We start from the raw sequence: 24,854 nt of genomic DNA, 5'->3' as shown, positions 1-24,854 counted from the left end.
AAATTACGTAACGCGTTTAGGGGATGGGGGGTTGTGACAAGTTGTGACATATTGTGACAGGTGGGGGAGGGAGAGTGAGCTAGAACGTTACGTAACATGTTTTAACCGAATAAAAAACTTTTTCAAGGAATTTGTTACATAATAGGGGAGGGGGGGATGAGAAATTTGTGACAATTTGTTACATCGGGGAGGGGTAGTCAATTTTGGGCAATTTTTGCGTTACGTAATTTAGGAATGGTCCCTTATTGAGTCCAGAAAAAACTCCTTAAGTATGTCTATTTTTTCGTGTTCTGTAGTGGTGTAACCCCTTATCCCTAACGTATGTAAGCCTAATGTCCTGCATCCCTTTGATCTAGGTCGAGTTAGCGCGTGGGTGCAATAAAACACCCTTCGCAATATGGAAAAAAAACTTATATGTTATCATTGTTATTTTTATGTATTCTTACCTTTTTCAAATTACTAATTCACCTTTACGCTAATATTGCCACCCTACAGAGTTTTACCCGCGCAAATTTGATATCAGACTCATGGTTCGCGCGACCATTCAGGAACACACGCAAATATGTTACAAAAGCACATCATCGTACAAACGTTAGAGCCCATCGCGATTTTCCAAAGAACCAACGCCTACGAACTCGCAAACATGATAAGGTGAACGTCTTAGCACTCATAAACTTACCAACGCGATCTCAAGCGTCAACCTACAAACTCCCGCGCTCGCGCCATCATGAGTCGGGATCGTCCGGAAGTCTCTACCCAACACCAACAGTCTAGCTCAATTAATCAATTAATAAAAAAATAAAATTGAAAATTAAGAAAAAACAACTCCCATATCCACTAGACAAAACGTTTCATGGCGACATGACCGGGAACTCTAGTGATATGGGGTAACTCACTCCCTGTCAGAATGTGATCCGTACACCGAAAACTAAATGAATGACGGTCCGCGAATATGTGAATGACCGCAGGGTTTCTTCAAGCGAAGTCACATACACGCGAGCACACGCGACAAACACGTTGACATACGAACGCTTAAGCCCTTCGCGATCATCCACGCACACCTACGCCCGCGATCGCACGTACTTGATAGCACTTTGGTAATTATGTGAACGTTTTAGTACATACGAAGTTACAAACGCGGTCTCAAACGCGAACCTGCAAACGCGCGAGATCATGAATCGGTCACGTCCGGAAATCTTTACTCTTCATTCTAGTAACTAGGTCCATACATCCAGTTGTACCAATCAAAATATAAAGCTCATATCCACTAGACCACACGTTCTACTGCGACATGACTGGGAATTCTAGTGATATGGAAGAACCCACTTTCTTCTAGAATCTGAACCGTACGCGAAAAAATAAGTATCAGATTCACGGTCCGCGCGCGATCATTCTGTAACACACGCGAATATGCGAATAGCACACGGTTATAAATAGAATTTATACACGCGAAATTACATACACGTTAGCACACGCGACATACAAACGCACACGCGATCGAACACGTTAACGTACAAATGCTCGAGTCCTTCGCGATGATACATGCTATCGCGAGTCCCTACGCCCGCACATACCTGAACCGCACAATGAATATCACATTCAGAATCACGGCCCGCTACAATTAGCCTAAAGCAGTGTTTTAGTGGGCACCATTCGCATGTCTCGTTTGCACATTGTAGTATGTGATTCTGACGGGAAGCCTAGCTCTACAGCTCCAGTAGGACAACTCTCGAAAAAAGTAGAGCCAAATCTGAATCGCAATATTCAACACCAGAGTTACAAATAATCGAAGCTCTATTTTGACGGCTGAAAATGAATCTGATACGACTCGCGGTGAATAGAAAAAATATTCATTCAAATATCCATGTTATTCATTCAGTTGAATATCGTACAATATATTCATTTCACTAATTATCAAGGAAAATGTTTTCAAATACCGGTAAAGCATATGAAACAACAATGAACATCGCATACATTGTGCCAGGGCCTACTTTGATGCGTTTGATTCCTTGCTGCACTGTCGCTTCGTGTAATAATCGGAGACGAATGAAAATGTGCATGGATGAATGGGCGGTTTGTTCGTTTGACGTTTTCAGCTGCGTCACTGAATATTGAAAATGAATGTGGCTGAATATGATCAATTTTCATTCAATGAATTTGAATATTTTTAACTCTGTTCAACACAACATGAATTGGCAAATTCTTTATTTTGATTCGGAATAAATAATGTCATCCTAACTTCCGGTTTCAACACAATGCAAATCATTTCAAATGTGACCGAATCGAAAGCGAAGAGTGTCGTTCGATAGAAGTGGGAACAAGTAGTACGTTTGAAAAGATCAATTCAATAAAAAAAGTAAAACTTTTTTGGGGAATGACTTTCTGGGAAATGGTGCGTTTTAGGGAATGAAGTTCTGGGGAATGTATATTCTGGGGAATGTATATTCTGGGGAATGTATATTCTGGGGAATAGTATATTCTGGGGGTGGTATTTTGGGGAATGATTTTCGGGGGAATATAATACAGTCGGAATTGACATACATTGAACGAAAATATTTACAAATCTTTAGCGAAAATTTTCCTGTGTTGAATAAGATTCACAACAATCAGCAACCGCAAACCACACGAATATATAGATAATGATACGCATTTCTCGTAAGCAAAAAACCTAATCAAAGAAGACTAAGTACAACATATACCTTTCTTTTGATATGTCATCCAAGTTTTGCATAAAATAAAGACCTGGTGTGATTCATTTTGAACAAGCGTTCGTTTATTTTTTTTAATTGCAACTTTTCCTCATTTCAGAATCACTCAATGTCATGTTGGAAAATTGTCGCGATGCCGCCTCATTGTTATCGAAGAACATCGTGAAACCGGAGTTCATTTTCAAATACCTGCAAAGTTATAACGTACAACTACCGCCAGAAAGTACAAAATCTAGTCTGATAAAGCAGTGCCTCCATTTCTGGCGGGTTAAATATGGAGCACCAGCAGAAGGTACATCCAGCTCCGATCCGCTAGCGGCCATCCTTCCGTCTACCTCAGCGGAATCCAGCTCGTCCAATAGCACTAAACAAAATGTCGGTAATCTGAAAAATCTCGTCGCAACGGGTGGACCAATGGGCAATAACACAAACGGGCCTGGATACGAGACCACTGAACCGGGACTGGAGCAGTACCCGGTAAATCTGTTGGCGTTAGATTACTCAATCTGGTTTTTTCTTAAATGGAACCGTAACTCACTTGATGAGAGTGCATTTTGGCCGAATGCAGTTTGCTCAGTAATGCTCGAAATCAGTGAATCCCAGCAAGGGGTAGAGGAAGTCCGAGGGCAAAAGGACATTATCAATTTAATTTTAAGCTTAAAGTTTCAATACAACTTCCAGTTCGTACCAAACATCATGTTCGATGGCTGTCAGGGACGAATTACGCAAACCGGAGTGCTAGTACTGACCGTCGGTGTGGTGTACACCAACCGAATAGGACCGGATAACCGACAAACTAGTCTAGGGGAGTTTGAAAGTATGATTGGACTGCGGAGGGATCCGCAAGAAAACAATAATTGGAAGATTACCATGCTTAAACTGTATATACGATATAAGCCTGTGGATAATTTACCTGCGCTGGCCAACAGTAAAATGCTTACCGAATGTTTGCTGATTCCACTTAGTCTGGATAGCGTCTGAGTGCCTCGGAGAGATATTGTCAACTTAGTGGTATCGGGGTGCAGTAAAATAAAAATCAAAAAAGTGAGTCGAAACGAATTTAAACCAAGTTTGAAAGGAATGTAAGTCGACAATAAATTTTGTGATCATGAACTAATGAATGTGTCAAATTAAAATGCTTCGAGTATCACATCTACCTGTACAACGATTTGCAAAAAAAGTTTTATTCTCTCCACTCTAATCTGCAAGAAACTGTTGTTGGTTGAACTCGATTATCTCGTGACTTGTATCTAAAAAGAACATAGCTCGACCAGTTATTATTTTTTTTAATAAACTAATGTTTCTTTCACTAAAAAATTTAGAAGGAAATGATCCGGATTGGCCAATTTGGCCACCCATAGCATGGCTGCCATGTAGATCTTTCATATTTCACAAAATTTCGCGTTTCTCAATTTTCGTGTGCGCTAGGAGCACATTTTGCTTCGGAGCGCTGTTTTGAAAAAAATGTGTGTCATATAACAAGATCTGTTTCCAACAATTAAATAAATCTATCCTTTCCTTGGATCAGCTAGATAATATTTTACCACAGATATCTGTGATTTTACTTTGAGTGAGGGGGCGGGCATAGCGTAGTTGGTAAAACGATTGCCTTGTACGCAGCTCAACTGGGCTCGATTCCCAACCCCGCATAGAGGGTTAGAAATTTTTCTTAAGAGATTTTTCTAACCCAAAAAGAGGCGAATGATATTAAGGTTAAAACCTCTACAATCAAAATAAAAATGAAAAAAAAAATACTTTGGGTGAGACTATCTACTATATTCGCTTAATCGGCGTGTGAATTGGAGAATATACGATTGTTCAATTTGAACCTTTAGCCATAGCTACAATCTGATACGAGATTGCGAAAAACCGTTTAAGAGGAAAGTGTGCGTAGCTGGTCAAGCTGTCAGGAAAACAATTTTTTTTGTAAATCGATTGACAGAACTCGATATTGTAGCTCATAGCCCACTTTAGGCTATTTGGGTCTGTTCTACAACTTTCCCCCGAAAACTAAAACACCGAAATTTTTTTCCCAGAAAATCATTCCCTCAGAAGCACCTAGAACACTATATTCCAGAATGTACCCTTTCCTAGAATGAACCAATGCCCAGAAATTTTTGGTAGGACGTAGAAAGCACCCATATTGCTTTGAATTGTGAAAAATCTTCATGAAATTCAATAATCTTATTCAGAATGTTGGCCATTTTACTTACTTTTTACAAAGTGTGCACTGCTAGTAGCATTAGACAATAACTATATTTTTCTATTTCTTTCAGTATTAAAATTTCCGGAAATGATCTAAAAAATGAATAAAAAACGCTTATTCTTGAATAAATTACTCCTAAAAGGTTACCTAAACTCATTAACTGAAATATGTTAGGATACCATTTAGTACGATACTTTCTTACCTTTCCACTAAAACTAAAAGATTTTAGATACAAAGTAAGCTTTTTAAGTTAGAGGTATTTAAAGACAAACAATTTATTTACAGAAGAAAATTAATAACTCTGTGACGGCTGAGATTCGAGGGATGCGTAGAGCAGTGGTGCGAAATTTCAAAATCAGTTGCCTATTTCTGCTTGTATTTACCAGGTAACTGGCATCCCTATCTCTACATACAGAGTTTGACAATAGGCAACATCGCTTTTCCACCGATCGATGGGGGTCAGTTTGACCTAAAAGAAGAGAGAACAACAGGCTTCTTGCTCTTCCTAATTTTATCTATCAGGCCCTGTCGTACTTCTAAAGACAACAAGCATCCATCGTTGCCAGATTCCATTTGCATGTTTTTCACAATTGCTGAAAATAATTGTTCTTCAAATATCGACCCTCTGTCAAGAATTCACAATAGTAGCTGCATATAAAAATTGAATTTTATGTTAATTCGTGTCTCTCTTAACAAAACACGTAGTTATATCGTCATTCAGAGTATTTATTCAATTTGCATGAAATGTTCATGTGTATGAAAAGTAGCCAAAATAAATTCAGCAGCACTGTTTTACATCCCGTTTGAAAATATTATGAACGCTCTTGACTGGCAATGCGACCAATCAGAAGCTGGTTCAATATTGAGGTTAGGACTGGATCAAATTGGCTACGCGATTGTCTTCTCTTCTTTTAGAGTTTTACAACGTCAGAATCGCTTAAAATGTCATCAACAAACAATAGTAGCAGTAAATAAAAGAAAACAATGAACACTTTAACTGATTTGATGTAAACTAAAGTGCTCCTCGTTCGTATTTAAAATTAATTTCGTTCATTTTGTTACAAGCAAAGTTCTTATGTTGACTACGAAAATATGACGTCACGTCACCCTCTTGGTATTTACCGAAACTAACATTCAATGCCTCTCCCATTCAGTAACTTCCCAAATGACTGAAATTTCATGTAGAATCGAATGCTTGAATGCAGAGGAAATATAAATTCCTTCACCAACCAAAGCATGCATTTGTTATTATGTTGATTTGATGGCAAAAATTGGTTGTGTGCACAGCATCGGGTATAATTTAGCACAGCACTAAATTATACACAAAATAAGGTTACGCTTACTTAGCGTACCTTTACAGAAAGGTAAATAAAAGGAAAAGGAATCGAGACGTCAGTCTAATGGCTCCTATGCACGAACAATCTAGGTTACAAGTGATCAATTTATTAAAAGAACTAGTCTTTTTGTAAGTTGTTAGTTCCTGCATGTAGTGATCCTGCCTGCCTCTGCTGGTCTGTGCATATTTTATATCTGGTGCACTTTGGCTCGATAAGCTCTCTCAGAGCTAGCATAGCAACAAAATTCAGAAACCGAACATAAGCGAACCTGAATGTGCTGCGAATTTTAAATTAGTTTCTACTTTAGATTCGTTCTAAATTCAAAATCATTCCAAACCTGATTCGACCATCAAAACTGATTTTATTCGAATCTTCTCGCACCTTGGAAACCGTGGCGCCTCGTTGCGACTTGAAACTACACTATCGGACCCTTTCCACATTACATCGGGCGTTTCTCAAGGGAGTCATCTCGAGCCTCTTCTCTGTGTGTTATTTGTGAACGACCTCGGCAGTGAATTATCGTCTTCTAAAGTCATGTATGCTGATGATCTGAACATCTACCGTGTTATAACAACTATGGTTGACTTTTGTGTATTGCAAATGGATGTCGATAGGATCATTCACTGGAGTGACACAAATGAGTGTGCATATTCAAAAATGCAGCACAATCCCGTTTACACGAGTACATACTCCAATTGAGTTCGAATCTCAATGTACCCTGCTCCCGTAGAACGAGCCGTATCCGTCAAGACTGTAGTTAAGCTACGGTTCACTGCACATTACTCTTCCGTTATAGCTAAAGCCTACGCTGTACTTGGACTTATCAAACGCAACACTCGCGATTTCAATGATGTGTACCCAGTATTCGAGAATATGGAGTGACTATTTGGGCTCCATATCACATCATACACATTAATCGTAGGTACAGAAGAACTTTATTAGGTTTGCACTTCGTCGGCTACCATGGCAAAATCGTTTCCAGTTTTTTCCATATGAAGATAACTGTACCCTCATCAATATCCCTGCGCTGCGAAACAGAAGAATCTTTCTGCAAAACTTGACCTCAACGTTCCGGGAAGATCTTTCTGGAGAATTGATTTTTTTTCCGATGCTCACCACATCGCACGCAGTATGGCCAAAATAATCCTATGGATGTTTGCAGTCAACTCTTCAACAGTGTCTATCATTTGTTTGATTTTAACAATAGTAAAGAATCGTTGATATTAAAATAGGTTAAAGTTTTTAGTGTAAGTCTGTGTGATGTAACATTGTAATCTAAGACTATACAATAGAATTAAAAACTGATTTTAATTGAACGAGGTTATTATATATTACGTATTGTACTGTGAATATTTAAAAATCGAAATTTCAGACCCCCTTCGCCTTTTTTTCTGGATCCACCCCTGCTTTTTTTAAGAGACTAACGTTCTTTGTTCATATATATATTCCTATCCTTGTTTCGTCTGAGCACTCTTATCAAAAAAATTTCAACATCTCAATGAGCTTTCAATTTACTCTCACTGATAGCAGAATTAGTTTTCTGATTGATGTCATAGGACAATTTTGCTGCTCTCCATAACGACCAAAATGACAACAACCTGAGTAATCATTTGTCGAACATCACAACCTCAAGTTTAGATTTCAATTTTTTGCAGACTGTTCGGTAATCGTTCGTCGCTTGCCTTTGCGAAAGCCAAATTGTATATCTGACAGTAAACCATTTGCTTCGACCCATTTTTTTCGAAAACCTTTCGGATACAGGACAGCATTGCTATCGGTCGATACGAGTTGTGGTCCGGGGTTGGTTTTTGGTTGGCCTTCAGCCTCCTTTCATGAGGGACAATGTCACCTTCAAGAAACTTATAAAATAAATTCACCAAGCGTCTCTTGGAAATCTGGCCGATTCTTCAACAAGTTAAATTTGATTCTTTCGTGCCTTGGGGCGTTATTGTTACATGATAAGAAAGCAAGTAAGAACTCCACCATCGAAAACGGCGTTTCGTTCGCGTTATTGTGAGGGGACACAGCGCTGTAAATCTTCTGTGCTTGGCGGAATCCTGACAAACCTTGGTGAAATCTAATATCAAATGAGTTTAATGTTCCACGCTCTCGTTAGTTGTTTTGGTTTCGTAAGCGCCGGGTCGTGCACCAAAGAGGATTCACCGATGTTTCTTTCGTTAGTCCGCCAACAAACCGATACCAGTAGTTACACTTCTTGGCTTTCATCAAACTCTTCATTCGCGTTTCTAAAATCGCGTACTATTGATAGTTAGCGGGCAGGTTTTATACGCGGCGGCCTTCTCCGCGTACACGTCTGAGCACTGTTTGTCGCACCATGGGTTGGGAGGACGCCCGCAGGAGTTCGCGTATGGTACGCGTTTAGTCTGAGTTGGATTCGCGGGATCGAGTATCAAGCCAGCCAGGAACCCGTACTCTTCCTCCGGAGGAAGCTCTTTTGTGGCATCGATTTTGCCGGATATCGCGGACGCGTAGCTCTTCCAATCAATATTTCGTGTGAGGTCGTACAAAACATTGATTGTATTAAGTGGCCCTGTGCGGTTAGCAATAGTAATTACGATTGTCAGATGATCGCTATCGTGAGGATCAGAGACTACCTGTACAGCGCACAGTAGTTTGAAACGCGAAAAACGTGATAGTTTGGAATAACTTCGAATAATATAAATTCATGACATTGGAACGCCCCACCTTTTTAAGTCAAAAGTTTGTTGATTAATCCTCCTATAATTGAGATTCAAAATTTATTTCTCGTGTAATTAGAGATAGCGAGTTGATATATTCTGCAAAGTTGTAGTAACTTCTACAAGAAACTTCACTGAAAGTAGGTCTTAGTCCATCTTTCATTATCTAAGATAAAGAGCATTATTAGTGAAAATACCGAAAAATCCATTTTTTTCATTATAACTTATTTCCAAGATTTTTTGGAAATACAGAATGTTCTACAGAACTGTCACAATTAATGGAATACAAGTAGGTATTGGTGAAGGAAGCAACTTAACATGTTAAGCAATTTCTAAGATATTTACGGTTTTGTTCGAAATGGCGTATTTTGTACTCAAATTACTCATGAGTCTTGAACCATTCAGCATGCATTTGAAAATACAAGAATAATGCTGCAAGATTCTGTATGAATTATTTGTATCCGGTTGGATCCGTGGCTTTGGTAGCAGGATTTAAAGAATATGATTTATTATTTAAAATATTGATACGAAACATATTCGTTATAGCTGTTGAGATGAAGTGGTGGTACCTTTAACGTGTTGGGGATGTTCTGACAAACATTGCCGAAGGCACTGATTTTCTGTCTTTACTATTTTTATAGATACGGAGCAATATTTATGGAAAACCTACTAAAAGCGATTTATTTGTTAATCGCGTATGCAAGGCGTATGGCAAGGCGATTTTTGTTATCATGTGATCATTAATAAGAAGAAAGCAAAGATATTGGTGCCAATTCATACGTATTGCATCAATTGTATTCCGAGTAATTAATAAAAGGACATCCATATGGGTCATTCCACGCGAAATGGTCAACGCACCTGTAATCGACCTTCACGGATTTGAACCAAATTTGGTGGAATTGTTCATCTAGGGCCAATATATAAAAAACCCAAATTTTTGTGTCAATTGAACCACCCCTCGGGTCATGAGAGCACCCCGCGTTTCGACAAATTGCCAAAACTCTAGATTTTCTTTTGATAATAATCTCTGGTTCTATTTACTCTAGAAGCAAACCGCAAGATGGCTTTTGAAAAAAATTATTCAAGGAGTCTAGAAAAAATATTAATTTTTGGCGGCAGTGCTGCCAACTATGCGATTTTTTCAGTTAAATATTAAAAATTAATTTTTCTCCCAATAGATATATTTTTATTTTTAAAATTCTAATGTCATCGTGGTCTTCAGACATGTTTACATAAGATACTTATAATACTTATAATCTCATTATAATTTGAGCGGATCCTGAGATACACCGTTTTGAAGGGAAAAAATCGCAATTCCCCATATAAAAGCGCAAGCGCACAACACTAAAAAACCAACTTGAGTATTCTGAGTTCAAACATGATTTTTCGTGAAGTGGACGAGAAATGATGAAAAACTACGTTTTTGGTTTGTTTCTAGCAGATCAGGGTCGATTTTTATGACCGTTTGAAGATTTTCTCAATTTCGGCTAATAAAAATGGATTTTTATATAAGAAAATGCGAGTTTTTCCCTTAAAAATAGTGTATCTCAGGATGCACTCAAATTATATTGAGATTATAAGTGTTTCTTATGTAAAAATGTTTGAGGAATACGATGGCATTAGAATTTTCAAAATGAAAATATATGTATTGAGAGAAAAATTAATTTTTAATATTTAACTGAAAAAATCGCATAGTTGGCAACACTGCCGCCAAAAATTTATATTTTTCCTAGACTCCTTGAATAATTTTCTTCAAAAGCCATCTAACGGTTTGAATCTAGAGTCAAAAGAACCGGAGATATGATCAAAAGAAAATCAAGGGTTTTGGCAATTTGTCAAAACGGGGGGTGCTCCCATGACCCGAGGGGTGGTTCAATTGACACAAAAATTTGGGTTTTATATATTGGCCTTAGATGAACAATTCCACCAAATTTGGTTCAAATCCGTGAAGGTCGATTTCAAGTTTGCATCTTTTTTTACCACTTCGCCTGGAATGACCCATATTCTAAAAGCAGCATTTACCCAAGTTTTTAAAACACTTCTTTTCAGCTAATTGCACATAATGCTACTTTCGGTACGATAAGTAACCACTAAAGACTGAAAAAAATTTCGCTCAGGTGCTCAACACCACCTTTAGGCGGGCAAAATAATTTAACAAAAAAGCTAAACTTTCGAATTATTCCACTAAACCAATTCACATCTACAGTGAAATGCTAGTACCAAATTACTCAAAAATTTTGTTTTAGTTGTTGAAATTTCCAAATATAGTTAAAATTTGTTTAATGAAGATCACCACTAAACACAAAATAGTTTTTTCCACGTTTTCCTCGAATTTTCAGCTTTGAGCTTCAATTGCCTTTGACAGAATGCTACGAATATTCAAACAATGTGTGTATAAGAAAAGTGTGAGCGTAAGGAAGAAATGCTAGTGCGGATTACAACATACAATCATGTTTTAGTAGTTTTATTTAGATTTTTATAGAGACCGCCTAGAGGCGGTGGTGGGAACTAGAGGGTTAATCTCTGTGTCTTGTGAGAACATTCCATAAAACCTTGCTGAAGATAGCACCACTTTATCTCTTCAGTTCACCTAATGTTTTTGTATCAAGATTTTAGACTAATAAATCGCAATTTATATTGGACAAACTAAGAGAACACTGGAAGTTCGGTTTAAGGAGCACATCGCTGAAATCGCAAAAGCTTCCAAGAAGCTGTTAAAGATGTACCATTTCACTTAAAATCTAAGGAAGCAGAACATACGTTTTCTGAATAACACGATCTAACTACCGAAGATATGAAAATTCAACGTCAAACTTGTAATCCATGAAAATTGGATGTAGTTGAGAGCTTGGAAATTTTCAAACAATCCCCTCCGTCTTTACTCAATCAAGATCAAGGTAACGGATATACATGGCTTTTCCAAATATTACCCGCACGCAAACGATCATCGTCACACTGCAATTTTGCATTTTTCATAAAAATAGTGGAATTCAACGGAAGAAATCGGAAAAGTGTTTAACAATAAATGGTATTATTTAAATCCACCTGCCAGAGCCATGAATACAACCGGATAAAAGTGATTTATAGAGAATCTTATAGCATATTTGTTGTACTTTCAAATGCATACTGAGTAGTCTGCCCGTTTTTGCCCATTCATGAGTAATTTGAATTCAAAGTAGACCATCTTCGAACAAAAAACGTAAATATTTCAGAAACTGCTCAACATATTAAGTTGCTTTTTTCATTGAAATTTGTATTTCATTAATTGTGACAGTTTTGTTCAACATTTTAAATTTCCAAAAAATCTTGAAAAGAAGTTTTAATGAAAAAAATGATTTTTTTCGGTATTTTCTCTAATAATACTCTATATATCAAAGATTATTTAAGATAGACTATTACCACCTTCAGTAAAGTGTCTTTTAGAAGAATTTAATACAACTTTGTAGAGTACACCAACTCGCTATCTCTAATTATGCGAGAAATAAATTTTGAATCTCCCTTATAGGAGGATTAATCATCAAACATTGTCATAAATTATTCATATATCGCTTTAACTAACCATTTCAAAACGATCACATTTTCGCGTTTTAAACCACTGTGCAGCGTTGTCGAGAAGGACACGTCTAAGGCGTTCGGACGCGCTTGAGGGGAAGAAATTCGTGTCATTTCACACTTGTTCAAAATGGTCATGTTGAAGTTGTCATAAAGCTCGTGGAGTGAGGTAGATTGATAATCATCATGAAGGCAACCCCATGCCGTACCGTGGGAGTTAAAAACCTCTACAGCTAAATGCACCGAGCCGGGAAGAGTTCAGCAATATCGCAAAGCGGTTGATGGCCAACTGAGGCTCTAGGGGGATGCAAATTGAGGTGGTCTTTACCTTTAATTCTGGTTTGGTAAGCGAGAGGTCGAATCGATTGCAACATTAGAACTTTTTGATCCCCAATACAAGCACTCCTCCGTAAAATAGTCTTCTCGATCCAAGCGAATAATATTAAAATCAAGGAAGTTGAGGTCTATTTTTGAAGTAAGCCATGTTTCGCATAATGCATCGCATTTCGAATTATTTATTAGAATTTTAAAAGAATCGGAATAACGCTTATGCTATTCCACTGTACAACAGTGATCAGATCCGCGAGCTCGTACGATGAATTAGCCATCGAAGGATACAATCGCTGAAAGGGTCATTTTGCAGTGAACTGCATCAAAAATGGTTTGGTTTCACTGTGGAAAGAAAGCTTATTAGGATGTCAGGGAAATTTATTAAGCCAATGCTGGTTTCATTCAGTGGCTGAGATATGGAACGGTTGGTGTTTTTGATGTTCCGGGTAGTACTGGCAACGCGTTTTCTGAGCTCAAGTTTACAAGACCGGGAGCGACATGTTTCGGTTTTGTACCTTCCTAGAGTAGTTATTTTCGGAGACTTCAAGACACACCTTCTGGCCTTTACAACGAAGCTTACGAGAGGAAATGTTTCTTCGGTTTATATTAATTCTAGGCATAGCAGAATATGTTTCCTCCTGGTGTTCATCACAGTCACCTTCATCAGTAGACAAGTTAGTATAGATGTTCGTAGAAACTGGTAGCATATCTATCTTTAACATTTCTGCCAGAGATCGCTTAGAGCATCTCTGAAGGGAATACCACAGATAACAGACGTTTAGGCTCGATTTGAATCGTGTGTAAATAGCCGCTACTGAAATTCCGAATAAATCAGGCGTCTGAAACACGTTTGGCAATCGTTTGTAGATGTCGCAGTGATCGATACAATGCAGTTAGAGTGCAGCTGTCAAACACGTGTAGCAAATAGTTGCGCAGATGGCAATAGTGAAACACGGATTTCCAACGTTTATCAATTTGAAAGTTTACACAGGTTTTTGAAGAAATTTTGTTCTAGCCTAAACGTCTGTTATCTGTGGTTCAGTTGAAGTTGATTGATTTCATTAATATACAAGGAATTGTTTGAACAGATTGAAACGATACGTGAAAGTTGTATCATTTTCAATATGAATTTATGTTCATAAAAGTTACATTAAAATGACAAAAAAATCGTCGCCGGTAGATGCTAAACATGTCTAGAATATGGTTTGTATTTTGTGTCGATGATTTTGTTAGAGGGAATCATCGCACGTTACTGAAAAAAGTCTGATTTGATCAAACTTATCCCGGTGATCAGATACCCCGTTTTACGGTACATTTTCACGCCGTTTGTTGGATCTTCATGAAAATCAACCAGCTTATGTAGAATATTGTTACAGTACCGCTGATGGATTTTCAAACCCGATTAATGTTCTTGTATTTCTTCGAGATTCGTGGAATCCTGGATCATATACGATCCCAAGCATCTTTTACTCCGACGCACAGTGGTCCCAAATTGATAGAAAAACGAATAGTATGCGTGTTTCGTGGCTTCCAGTTATGTTTTTGTGCTTTGAAAAGTTTTATAAAACTTTTTTACGGTTATTTTGAGTTAGACACCCTAATTTTTATTAAAGTTTAGTGCCAGTTTTTAATATCTTTTTATTGAGCCACCATTTTTTTTTCTTTGGTCAACTTATATAGAAATTAATTTGGAGTAAAGGGGAAATGTATGAATCGCTAGGCGTGGTGGGAAAACGCATATCCGGCACGTTAATATGCATGCAAGCAGTTGAGGATTCTACTTTACTTACCTGTTGAAACCATGCGCATACCAGCGGACCGTCAAGCAATGTTCACCACTTGCATCGGATCTGAAAAAAAATCGTAGAAGAAAAAACAGCAGAAGATCAATCGTTCACAACAAGTGCCTTTTGGAATGGCATTTAGGTTCATTCTCGGTTAGGACAAATTGAAACAGGTGAGATTGACGAAAATATAGGTCGAAAGGATGAATTTGAACGGATAGATGGAAATTTGGAAACTAAAGAACTAAACAAAAATAGCTGTGTTGAAAATGTCAATTATGTCACTACCTCTTTGGTCACCATACAAAATTGTTGGTACAGCTCAACCTGAACGTACGCATTTTACGCTCTGGATTGGTTTTGAGGGACCTAGGATATTTTTGGTCTAAGTGTTTTGCTTAAAAGATGAAATATTTGCTTAGAGCGATCGTGTGGGTTGGAATAGATAAAGAAAGGCAGATGTTGACTGCGCTGTGCGAGATTCTGGTTGAGCGGCTCGTTTGTTTCAGTCCCGTCCGCGTTCAGCCAGCCATGTGATCCAAGCGCTGAAACGAAGATGAAACAATGTAACAAACACCGAACTTTTCTGAGTTTAGCAATATTTTGTTAGATGTACTGTTTATTTCTTGCATATGTTTTATCTGATTTGAATAGATTTATCGTTTTCAACGTAAAGGAAATGTTTTGTTCTGTGACAAACAAAATATTTTCTAAGGTGTAGCAGTCAACCGTATTTCCCTCAAATACATGATTTCGTTAAAACATATTTAAATCGCTCAGAATTGTCTTTGGTGAATGGGTTTGATCGGAAGGTAGTACTGTTATTTATTATCGTCATTTCGTCACTCAACCGAGTTTGAAAGAACACGTAAACTCCTGATCAAGCGAATTCACCGTCAGAATCAATCACATACTAACTAATGCTTCTAATTAATTATGAAATATGTTAAAATCATAGTTTTAACGCTTGTGCTACAATAGTTTTGACATTCTTGATTTCATACTACAGTTTCGTTTGTTTACCTCTCTTATTTTTGCATCGTAAAAACAAGAGATCGTCAACGTGCACTTTAACGCCTATCATACACTGTTATTAACGGTACGAAAATACCGAGCATCCTTATCATTCGCAAATTAGCTCGTTCATGTTTGCTGTTTACATGATTTCCGAAGGATTATCCCGTTTAGATCTTATCCTGTATGAAGGGATGCGCCAGTGCGTGATTTAGTGAAATGCGCTTCGCTGAATCAAGCGCGAATACTTTGTCCAACAGATCCTTCAGCTGCGACACCTTGCGTATTTGGTCGTCCGGAAGGTTTTGCCCTGCTACAAGTTCCTGCTGTAGGTCCCTGTTCGGTTTGATCACCGAGACTACGACGACTTTTTCCTGCAAGTGGAAATTGAGTTTCAGTGATTGTGATGTAGTAACTCTTTGTTGATATTTAAGGTAAATTTCAGTTACCCACTGACTAGATTGCCGAATATAAGCAACATTTTACTAAACTGAAATTTTAGCAAAAATTCCATTCTTAAATTATTTTGCTGAAAACTTCGTAATTTAGAAATGCTCAAATTAGGTTTTGATTTACTATAGTTCAGCAAATTGTAATGTTTTTACTTATTGTTTGAGATGCCAAGTATAAATTTTTAACTTTCGACAAATTAACTGATAATTTAACTTTGAAGTATCAACTTTAGTAAGATATTGTGCTAAAATGGAATATACAAATAAATGATATGTATACTATTCCCCGAAATCATTCCCCAGAATTCCGCCCCCCAGAATATATTATTCCCCAGAATCTCATTTCCCAGAATGTACCATTCCACAGAATTCCATCCCCTAGAATGCATCATTTCCCAGAAAGTCATACCGCAGAAAAGTTTTGCTTTTTTATCGATTTCATCTTTTCAGGCGTACTACTTGTTCCCACTTCCATTGAACGACATTTTTCGCTTTCGATTCGGTCGCATTTGAAGTAATTTGCATTGTGTTGAAACCGGAAGTTAAAATGACATGCCGAAGTCTTTTCCCCAGAAAGAACCGTTTTCAAGAAAACAATTCCCTCGAAATCAACAATCCCCAGAAAGCAGTATTCCAGAATGTACCCTTTCTTAGAAAAGCCTTATCCAGTATGAACCAGTGCTCAGAGATTCATTCCCCAGATATAAAAATTTTCCAGACATTTTTTGGTGAGATGGAAAAGCACCCATATGGCTTTGAATTGTGAAAAATAATAGAGAAAATGAAAAATCTTATTCAGTATGTTGGCCATTTTGCTCCTTTCGAAAATCGCAATGCTAGCAGCACTGGACAAAAGCAATATTTTTACATGTAGGACAAATTGTAGAATTCAGTACAGTACAGGAAGCTCCCCTTCCTAATATCCAAAAGAATGGAAGTGTTATGTAAGTAATATTATATGGTGAAATCAAAACATGTATATTACCAAAGTCGAGGAACTGACGCGGTGTAAAGCTGCTGAAGATTAGCCGCCGAACTACTAGATAGAACCACTTATTTTAATATTAAGTACTTTTAAATATATTAAAGTTTTGTGGCCCGAAGCAGTTGACGGATGATGACTATGTAAACTAATCTGTAATTGCCATCGGCTCAGGCACTTTTACGCGTTATGCATTCACTGACTCACAATCGAAATGTGCCTCGACCAAACTGGCACAACGCGCTCATTCCCCTTACTAAGCAAAAGGGCAGGGAAATTAAACTCATAAGAGCAACTCAAGTTTAAAAGATGGGTATTTGCTTTATAAAAAGTATTCATTTTGCAAACAATCGGTACCAACAGTGCAACACAACCCAACAAACAATTTAGCTAGATAATGGCTTATATAGTTCTTGTTCAGCTTATTCTCTCTGATCAAATGCTTGTTCAGCTTTCGTTGTTTGTTGGGAAAACTTGAAAAATAGTCCCAACCTTTGAGAGACTTCAAAAGGAGAAATTTGATGTGATTGTCTTGTGGGTGGGCCTAAAAGTGCTTTTTCATACATCGTGTACACGGTTCAAGGATAAAATGTCGAGCTAGCAAACATTTCTGCGAATTACAGAAGGTTTACACTGGAAGAAAATTGCAACCAACTCAAGATCCACAATCCGAAGAAAATCAAGCAACCATCTGACAGACGTTTCCGGCTCATCTGCGGATCAAATGCGGGACATTTTCATCAGCAAGAGGGGACAACCCAGTCAGGATTGCAGATAAGTGAAAGATTTCCTATTTTTCTAACCTTTTTATGATTCTACTAGTGCCGTTTTTGCTTCAAAACTCCGATGCGAATCCTGGTTGCGCTGGGCTCGCTCTGTTTACAACAATTATATAAAAATGACTGTTTCGAGAGGCTCGTATCCAGAAGCGCAACCAGCATGTGTCAGTTTCAAGCAAAAATGACATAACAGTCAATGACCACTAGACTGGTTCAATTTTTGACTTTTAGCTCCACCAGACTCTACTGATTCCTTTTATGGCCCTTAGTAATTGTGCAAATTTTGGTACCGATCGGCTGTGTCTACGGACCCTCCAAAAATTTCAAAGTTTATATGGAAAATCGGTTAACATTGGAAATAAATTCTTAAAAAATCACCTTATCAATCAATTAATGAGAACACTATATATTTCCAAAGGTAAGCTTCTACTGAACACATTCGTGGAACATTAAAAGTTTATGAAAATTTGCTGAGAAAAGTTTTTAACTTAAGGAGGAAGCATGACTTCAAAACAAGTGGATTTTATTAATCATAGCAACCCTGTTTGAATAGCTGTATCTGCCATACGCGAGCGGTGGGTGGTAAGTCTAGTTTACACTGGTATAACGATGTAGCTATTCAAACAGGATTGCTATGGTTACTAATAAAATTCACTTGTTTTGAAGTCATACTGCTTCTTTTGTTAATAACTTTTCTCAATGAATTTTCATAAACTTGCAATGTTCCCCGAATGTGTTCAGTAGAAGCTTACCTTTAGAAATATATAGTGTTCTGATTAATTGAATGATGAGGTGATTTTTTGAGAATTTATTTTCAATGTTAACAGATTTTACATACAAACTTCCATATAAACTGAAATTTTTGGAGGGTCCGTAGACACAGCCGATCGGTACCAAAATTTGCACAATTACTAAGGACCATAGAAGGAATCAGAAAAGCCTGGTGGAGCTAAATGTCAAAAATTGAACCAGTCTAATGACCACATCATCCTTTTTTTTGTTTTCTCTAACTAAAATTTGAACCCTTTATTGATCTGCTCGCGAAGACCGTTTCAGGCAGCATCTGTACATCCTTTATACGTGCAGTAGATTTAATTCGCATTATTTCCACGTTCTATGCTTGACTCTTTACTCATCCAGACAGAAACCGTACGTAGGCCAATCTCGTTTTAGAGTCTGACAAACGAATAATCAATTCTGAATACTTCAGAAAGTGTTCCGTTTTCGGGGAATAATTGGCGGGCACATTGGCTGGGGAACCACAAATAATTTTTTAATCTCGTAAGTTATCCTTATTCAGCATTGCTCACTGGTGTTTCCAGATCCGAACAGTTACGCGAGTTGATCATCCGGCGATAGCCAATCTTTTTACCTCTGACAAAGCGTTACCAAGAAACCTCGGGAGTAGTAATCTTCCACACTCGTGCAATCACACCAAAACAGATAGGCATCCCCATGCATTGATGAGCACTGGTTCACAAAACACATACGTGGTGTAGTTTCTTCACTTCAAACTCCAGAGAAGGTTCCAAAACCCGTTGACCAACTTTGCAAGCCCTAATTTCACTTTGTTAGTCTTTACAATTAACACTAGATACCCAAATTCGAAAAAAATCAGACTAACTTACAGTTGTAGCGATACTTCCACGGCCGGCTGTTTGGAGTTCAAATTGCAGCAGTTTAGGGGCAAGTAAATCACTCTCGATGGCCGGCCATCCAGAGTTTAAATACAACAAAAACATTACTAAATATATCTTTCCTCTGAGTATACGTGTACTTCAAGACTAATCGCACCGCATAAAAATATATTCATTTCATGGTCGCATTGCCTGCTTGTGGCGAATCCTAGACCTATACCTGTCCTTTAATCCAACTCTGTAATACCTATGGAAGCGTCGCTGAGTCGGCGGCCTTCCTTAAGTAGGTCTTGAAGATGGTCGTGGCAGGCAATAACGATTCTCATGCTATTGGTTTACTGAACTCAAAAGAGATAAAGTTCATTCCCGATCATTTATCTTACAAGCAAGATGAGTTGAACCAGCTATAGGCAACATGATAATCGTTAGTATGCAATCTACGAATAGCACCGTGCTTCGTAACGCAACGCAACCCCCCTCTACAATTCATTTTGATTTTGATAGATTCAAGGAAATCTTGAAAGAAGGAATCAACACCTATGTTTGAATAAAGCGGGCAACCGAAAGGATCACAAGTTTGCGTGTAAGAGTTAATTGGCAAACACGTTTAAAGAACTGCTCATCTTTGAAAGAAGGAAACAATCCCTATGTTTGAAAAAACTGTTTATAGAAGTGGATGATTGACATGTTATCCGCCTGCAGAGACCGCCGCTTTCGATAACACATCCTCAGCAGCTTTACACCGCTTTAGTTCTTAGAATCAGGTAATGCGCAAACCTTTAGTTTCACCCCAAAAAATGAATAAAAAAATTACCTTTTCCGGGGAATGGGGTATTCTCAGGAATGACTTTCTGGAGAATAAGCATTCTGTATAATGGGTTTCTAGGGAATGGTACATTTTGGGGGATAAAATTCTGCACTCAAAAAAATTATCACTTTGATGTTATGTGAATGATCCTGTAAATGCCTACGTTCCAAAATCTTACAAACATTATGTGATTCCTATGAACGTCATATGGTAACCCGATAGAAGCTATGTGTTTGACACATAATATTTAAGTGATGAAACATTTATCGTTAAAATACAGTTTACGTGGAATACCTATAAGAAAAAATGTATAGGACAAAATGGTTGGGAATTGTTTGCTGTTATCCCAAATTCGTTCGTTAGAATTTCCGTTGTAAGTGTTACTTGTAATATAATTGAATGGTGTTCTAAAAGAATGTTTTCTTTTATTTCAGAGAAGTGTATTTTGTCAACTGATTTATCGGCCGTTTTCAAAACTACACGTTATTTCGTTGCTATTTAGAAATGGAACAACATTATAGCATCCAAATAGGAAAAAAACTAAGGTATAGCGACGATGGACGTTCTTGATCAAACCATCGCGCTGTCCGGCGAGGGGTATTGTCTTACAGGACCGGAAATCTAAAGCTTGAGGAAAAATATGATACGATCGGTGGACGATTGTCATTATATAACAGAAGTGCAAGCAAAAAATACCTTCAGGCACATACTATGACAAAATTATTGTATTTACAATTGTGATACTTCATTTGAATATTTCAATAAAAGGAAAAACTCGGAATATATACTGTTTACGAACAAAATAATTGCAAATACCCAAATTAAAGTTGTAATGATTATAAATAATACACATACAATGTATGTACGGTCTCATGTATTTGTTACATTTGGTTTCATGTAAATGTTACGTTTGCGGTCATGTAGTTGCTACGTTTGGCTTCATGTTATTTTTACGTGAATTTCATTTGAAAATTGTATAAAAATCACGTGACGCTTAAATGATGCATCAGATAATGAACCTGACTCTCATATACCGGACCATCCCATAGAATTTACGTGAAAAGTACGGTGGATGAGATCTATGTAAGTTTTCACGTAAAAGCTACGTTATTTATTTTTTGAGTGTGGTAAATAGCTTTCTGGGGAGTGATATACAACCGAAATAATAACGATTTCAAATTCGGTACTTACCCTTTCCGTAATCTTGTCGATTTCATGTGAGAGGAAGTTGCAGTTCTGATCGAAATGTTGATCCTTAAACTGTCCTTTCCGTATGATCTTGTTCGGTATCTTGCCCTTTAAATCCATGAAAAATTTAAGCATTTGATTATTTGATTTACCACTAAATAAGATTTTGCCAGTATACAATTCATAGATGGTGCAACCGGCGGACCACATATCGATTCCGTAATCGTACGGAAGGCCGAGAATGATCTCCGGTGCACGATAGAACCGTGATACCAGATACGGCGTGATGTCGTTGTCCGTGATCGACGAAGCAGAACCAAAATCGCACAGCTTCAGCACCAGATTGTTGTCGTTGACCAAAATATTGTCCGGTTTGATATCGGCGTGCAAGGTGCCAGATTTTTTGAGAAGTTTAAGAGCAAGTAGTAGCTGTTGTGTGTAGCTTCGTACGGCTTTGATGTGAAGACCCACGTTCTTGCCGTACTTTTTGAGAACTTCACGAAGATTCATGCTGAGCGGTTCCAGAACCATACAGAGATGCTAAAGGACAATAAAAAGTGAATCACAAATAATACACGATATCGGAGTGGTACTGCTAACCTGTTTGTGGAAAAAGTGCCTGTAAAGTCTGAGACAGTGATACCGGTCCTCGGGATCAGTATCGTTAAGTTTTTTCAGTGTTTCCAGCTCGCGAAGACCAGTTTTATGCCTATAACAGAATATAATGAATGAATAAATCAACAGTACAAATATGAATCAACAACTCACATTATTTCATTGTTTCTAATAATTTTAACTGCAACTAGAGCATTTCCACGCGCCTGATCTTTTGCTCGCACGACCGTACTGAAAACGCCTTGACCTGTATAATTAGCAACCACATAACGGTTGTCCAGTACTTCGCCAATTCGTACTCTATAGTATCCTTCCGCGTCGTCCCAATTGTCCGTGAGAGCCGGATTTTCGTTCCCTTGTTTATTAGCAACCACGGTGTTCGGTGAATCGAAATTCGAATCAATGTCCTGCTCGGCAAACATGTCCCATTCGTTCCGTTTGTATCCTTTGTCCTGCTTTGCTCGTTCATCTTCGCGTAAATCTTTATGTTCCTCCGCCGTTACTCTGGTAATCGGAATCGGTGGTGTTAGAGAAACGTTATGTTTGTCACTAGTATCTTTCAGAGTATCCGCTTTGGCTGGTTCTGCAATAACAAAGAAATCATCTGCCCTTTTACGTGGTTTGCTGGTATGATTGCTTGGTGGCTCCTGTTTGTCGACGGGTTTTGCATGAGTTTTGATTTCAGCGATAGGAGCGTGTTTAGCTTCAGGTGGTGGATTGCTGTCCTCATTAACAGCTCCGAGTTTCTGAAAATAAATAAAACTGTTTATTTTCACATTTTTTTTTCTCTGCGAAAAGCAGTCTTTCGTTCCCGAGAAAGGTTTCGTTTTTTTTACGCACAGAGAGTAGAGAACGTAATTAGACTAACTTTCAATTTATTGATCACAAAACTGGAGCTATCTGCAGCTTCTTCTAACGATATATCTTTTATAAACCATGATTTGGTAAGAATATATTGCAATTACCTTCAATAACTCCTCCCGCTGCTTTCTTCGTTTTTCGATAATTTTCTCCTCATCCTCCTCGTCATCTATATTGATGTCGCCAACCTCGCTATCACTGCTACTTTCTTTCTGCTGCTTCAGTCCTTCGCTGAGTGAGTCTTTGTATTTGTCATCTTCCGGTTTACGTTTCGTGCCACCGCGATAATCCCTACCATTACGCGCACCTCGATCTCGATCGTACCGACCACGATCGTCACGTTCTCGCCAGCCACCTCTATCGCGGCTGCGACTGCGGCTACGTCCGCGGAATCGATCTCTGGAACTCAACCTTCGTCCGGTAACGCCTCGTTCCGCAGAACGTCGACCTTCCCGACTACGATCCATTGATCCGCGCCTATCACGATAGCGCTCAATTGATCGCTCACGATCCCGCTGCCTGGCTCGAGCTCTATCCCGTTCGCGTTCACGATCGCGGTCTCGTGCTCTCTCACGATCATAGCGTTCCTGTGCCATTCGGCGGTTATGTTCTACATGCTCGCGCTGTCTTCGCTGATCTTCTCTAGTACGTTCACGTTCTATTTCCTGTTGTCTGGCACGAGCCTTTGCGTCAATCTCACCGCGGCTGGTACGCTTTTCTGACTCGGATTTTCCTTTTCCTTCGCGGCCGACTGAACGGCTTCTTTGTCTTGCTTTTTTGAGCAATCGATTGACATCTTCTGCACTGGAGTCGCCTTCGATGGTAATGATATCGTCGTCCACTTTCCGGCTTTTTCGTTTCTCGCTTGCAGATTTTCGTGATTCCTGTTTGATTTCGCCTTCGTCGTCATCATCGGAAACACATTCTCCAAGCCTTGCCTGAAGTAGTGCTTTTTGTCGCATCAAATCCTCCAGATTAAGTTCATCCTCGATAACAGCAACGTCGGGACTAGGAGCATCTTCCACCTCTGTGGCATCGCTATCGCTTTCTACGGAAACTATCTCCTGTTGAGTTTGTTCCTTGTTTTTATCTATTGATTTGGTCAATATAGCAACCAGCTTTTCCGGATCTGTTGATATCTCCGGTTGTTTTCTTTTTTCAAGAGAAGCTTTCAAATTGCCGTTATCTCTTGTCTTGCCATCGCTGTCTTTTGGTTTCACTCGAATGGCGTGCTCCAATTTGCGTATGTCGATCTTAGATCCATTTTTCGCATTATCCTCATCATCGCCATCAGTATCGCTGACTTCTCCTTCTTCACCACGATGTTTTCGTTTATGTTTTTTGTGCTTTTTAGATTTAGACTTTTCGTCTTTCTCCAAGCGGTTAGATTTTCTGTGTTTCTTATGTTTTTTATGCTTCTTGGACTTCTTTACCTCAGCTAATTTTCCCGGAGAAGCCTCTTCTACTGTAGACAATTCGCTATCCTCGGGCGCAATGCTGTGCAACGAAAAGAGTATTTAGTAGTATTTGTATTTTGTTTAGCACTAACTTATGGCCTTTAACAAAATAGCAAGAAAATTTTAAGCATTAACAAATTTTCTCTAGACATCTTTAATCCGGAACACCGTTACAAGACATCACAAAAGATGGAGTTTTGCATCACTACGCTTGAAAACGTATGTTACGCCATACTTTTAATCGCTTTTTTATACTCACACAACTTTTCTGGTAGCCATCGAGAATGTTTAAAATGATCACTGCAACAAGCGGAATCGTATTATTATAAAGTTTAGGTACTATGGAGTAGATTAGCATCCAAAAAACAATATTTTGTTGAATAACAAGCAAACACTACACGGCCAAGTCATCACAGCAAAATCACCTTGCTTTTTCGCTTACGCT

General features: G+C 38.3%; 2 protein-coding genes across 5 annotated transcripts in view; one reads left to right on the top strand and one right to left on the bottom strand.

Moving 5' to 3' along the window:
* The window catches only part of LOC131693399 (uncharacterized), a 19,614-nt gene extending 15,789 nt beyond the window's left edge, over positions 1–3,825 (top strand). Inside the window, exon 2 of the mRNA XM_058981177.1 lies at positions 2,809–3,825. Within this exon, the coding sequence (XP_058837160.1) occupies positions 2,809–3,689 (881 nt within the window). The 3' untranslated portion in view covers positions 3,690–3,825. The remainder of the gene's footprint in view (positions 1–2,808) is intronic.
* On the bottom strand, positions 2,752–24,854 carry LOC131693397 (serine/threonine-protein kinase PRP4 homolog). 4 transcript variants are annotated; one of them, XR_009306240.1, is made up of 9 exons: positions 24,669–24,854; positions 23,057–24,449; positions 22,245–22,837; positions 22,077–22,185; positions 21,480–22,016; positions 15,640–16,004; positions 14,905–15,161; positions 14,623–14,682; positions 2,752–3,712 (listed from the first exon to the last, which is right to left on the bottom strand). XR_009306240.1 is itself a non-coding variant. In XM_058981176.1 (7 exons), the coding sequence occupies exons 1-7, from the start codon at positions 24,686–24,688 to the stop codon at positions 15,989–15,991; spliced, it is 2,598 nt and encodes an 865-aa protein (XP_058837159.1). In that variant the 5' UTR covers positions 24,689–24,854; the 3' UTR covers positions 15,855–15,988. The 4 variants fall into 4 exon arrangements, 2 of the variants coding, with proteins under 2 accessions (XP_058837158.1, XP_058837159.1); XR_009306239.1 differs by having other exon boundaries at positions 14,623–15,161; XM_058981176.1 differs by lacking the exons at positions 2,752–3,712; positions 14,623–14,682; positions 14,905–15,161 and having other exon boundaries at positions 15,855–16,004; positions 21,480–21,584; positions 21,655–22,016.

This window comes from Topomyia yanbarensis, chromosome 3 (assembly GCF_030247195.1).
Source record: "Topomyia yanbarensis strain Yona2022 chromosome 3, ASM3024719v1, whole genome shotgun sequence".
NCBI lineage: Eukaryota > Metazoa > Arthropoda > Insecta > Diptera > Culicidae > Topomyia > Topomyia yanbarensis.
The sequence above is the reverse complement of the archived record's forward strand: the minus strand, read 5'-3'. Positions and strand labels throughout refer to the sequence as shown.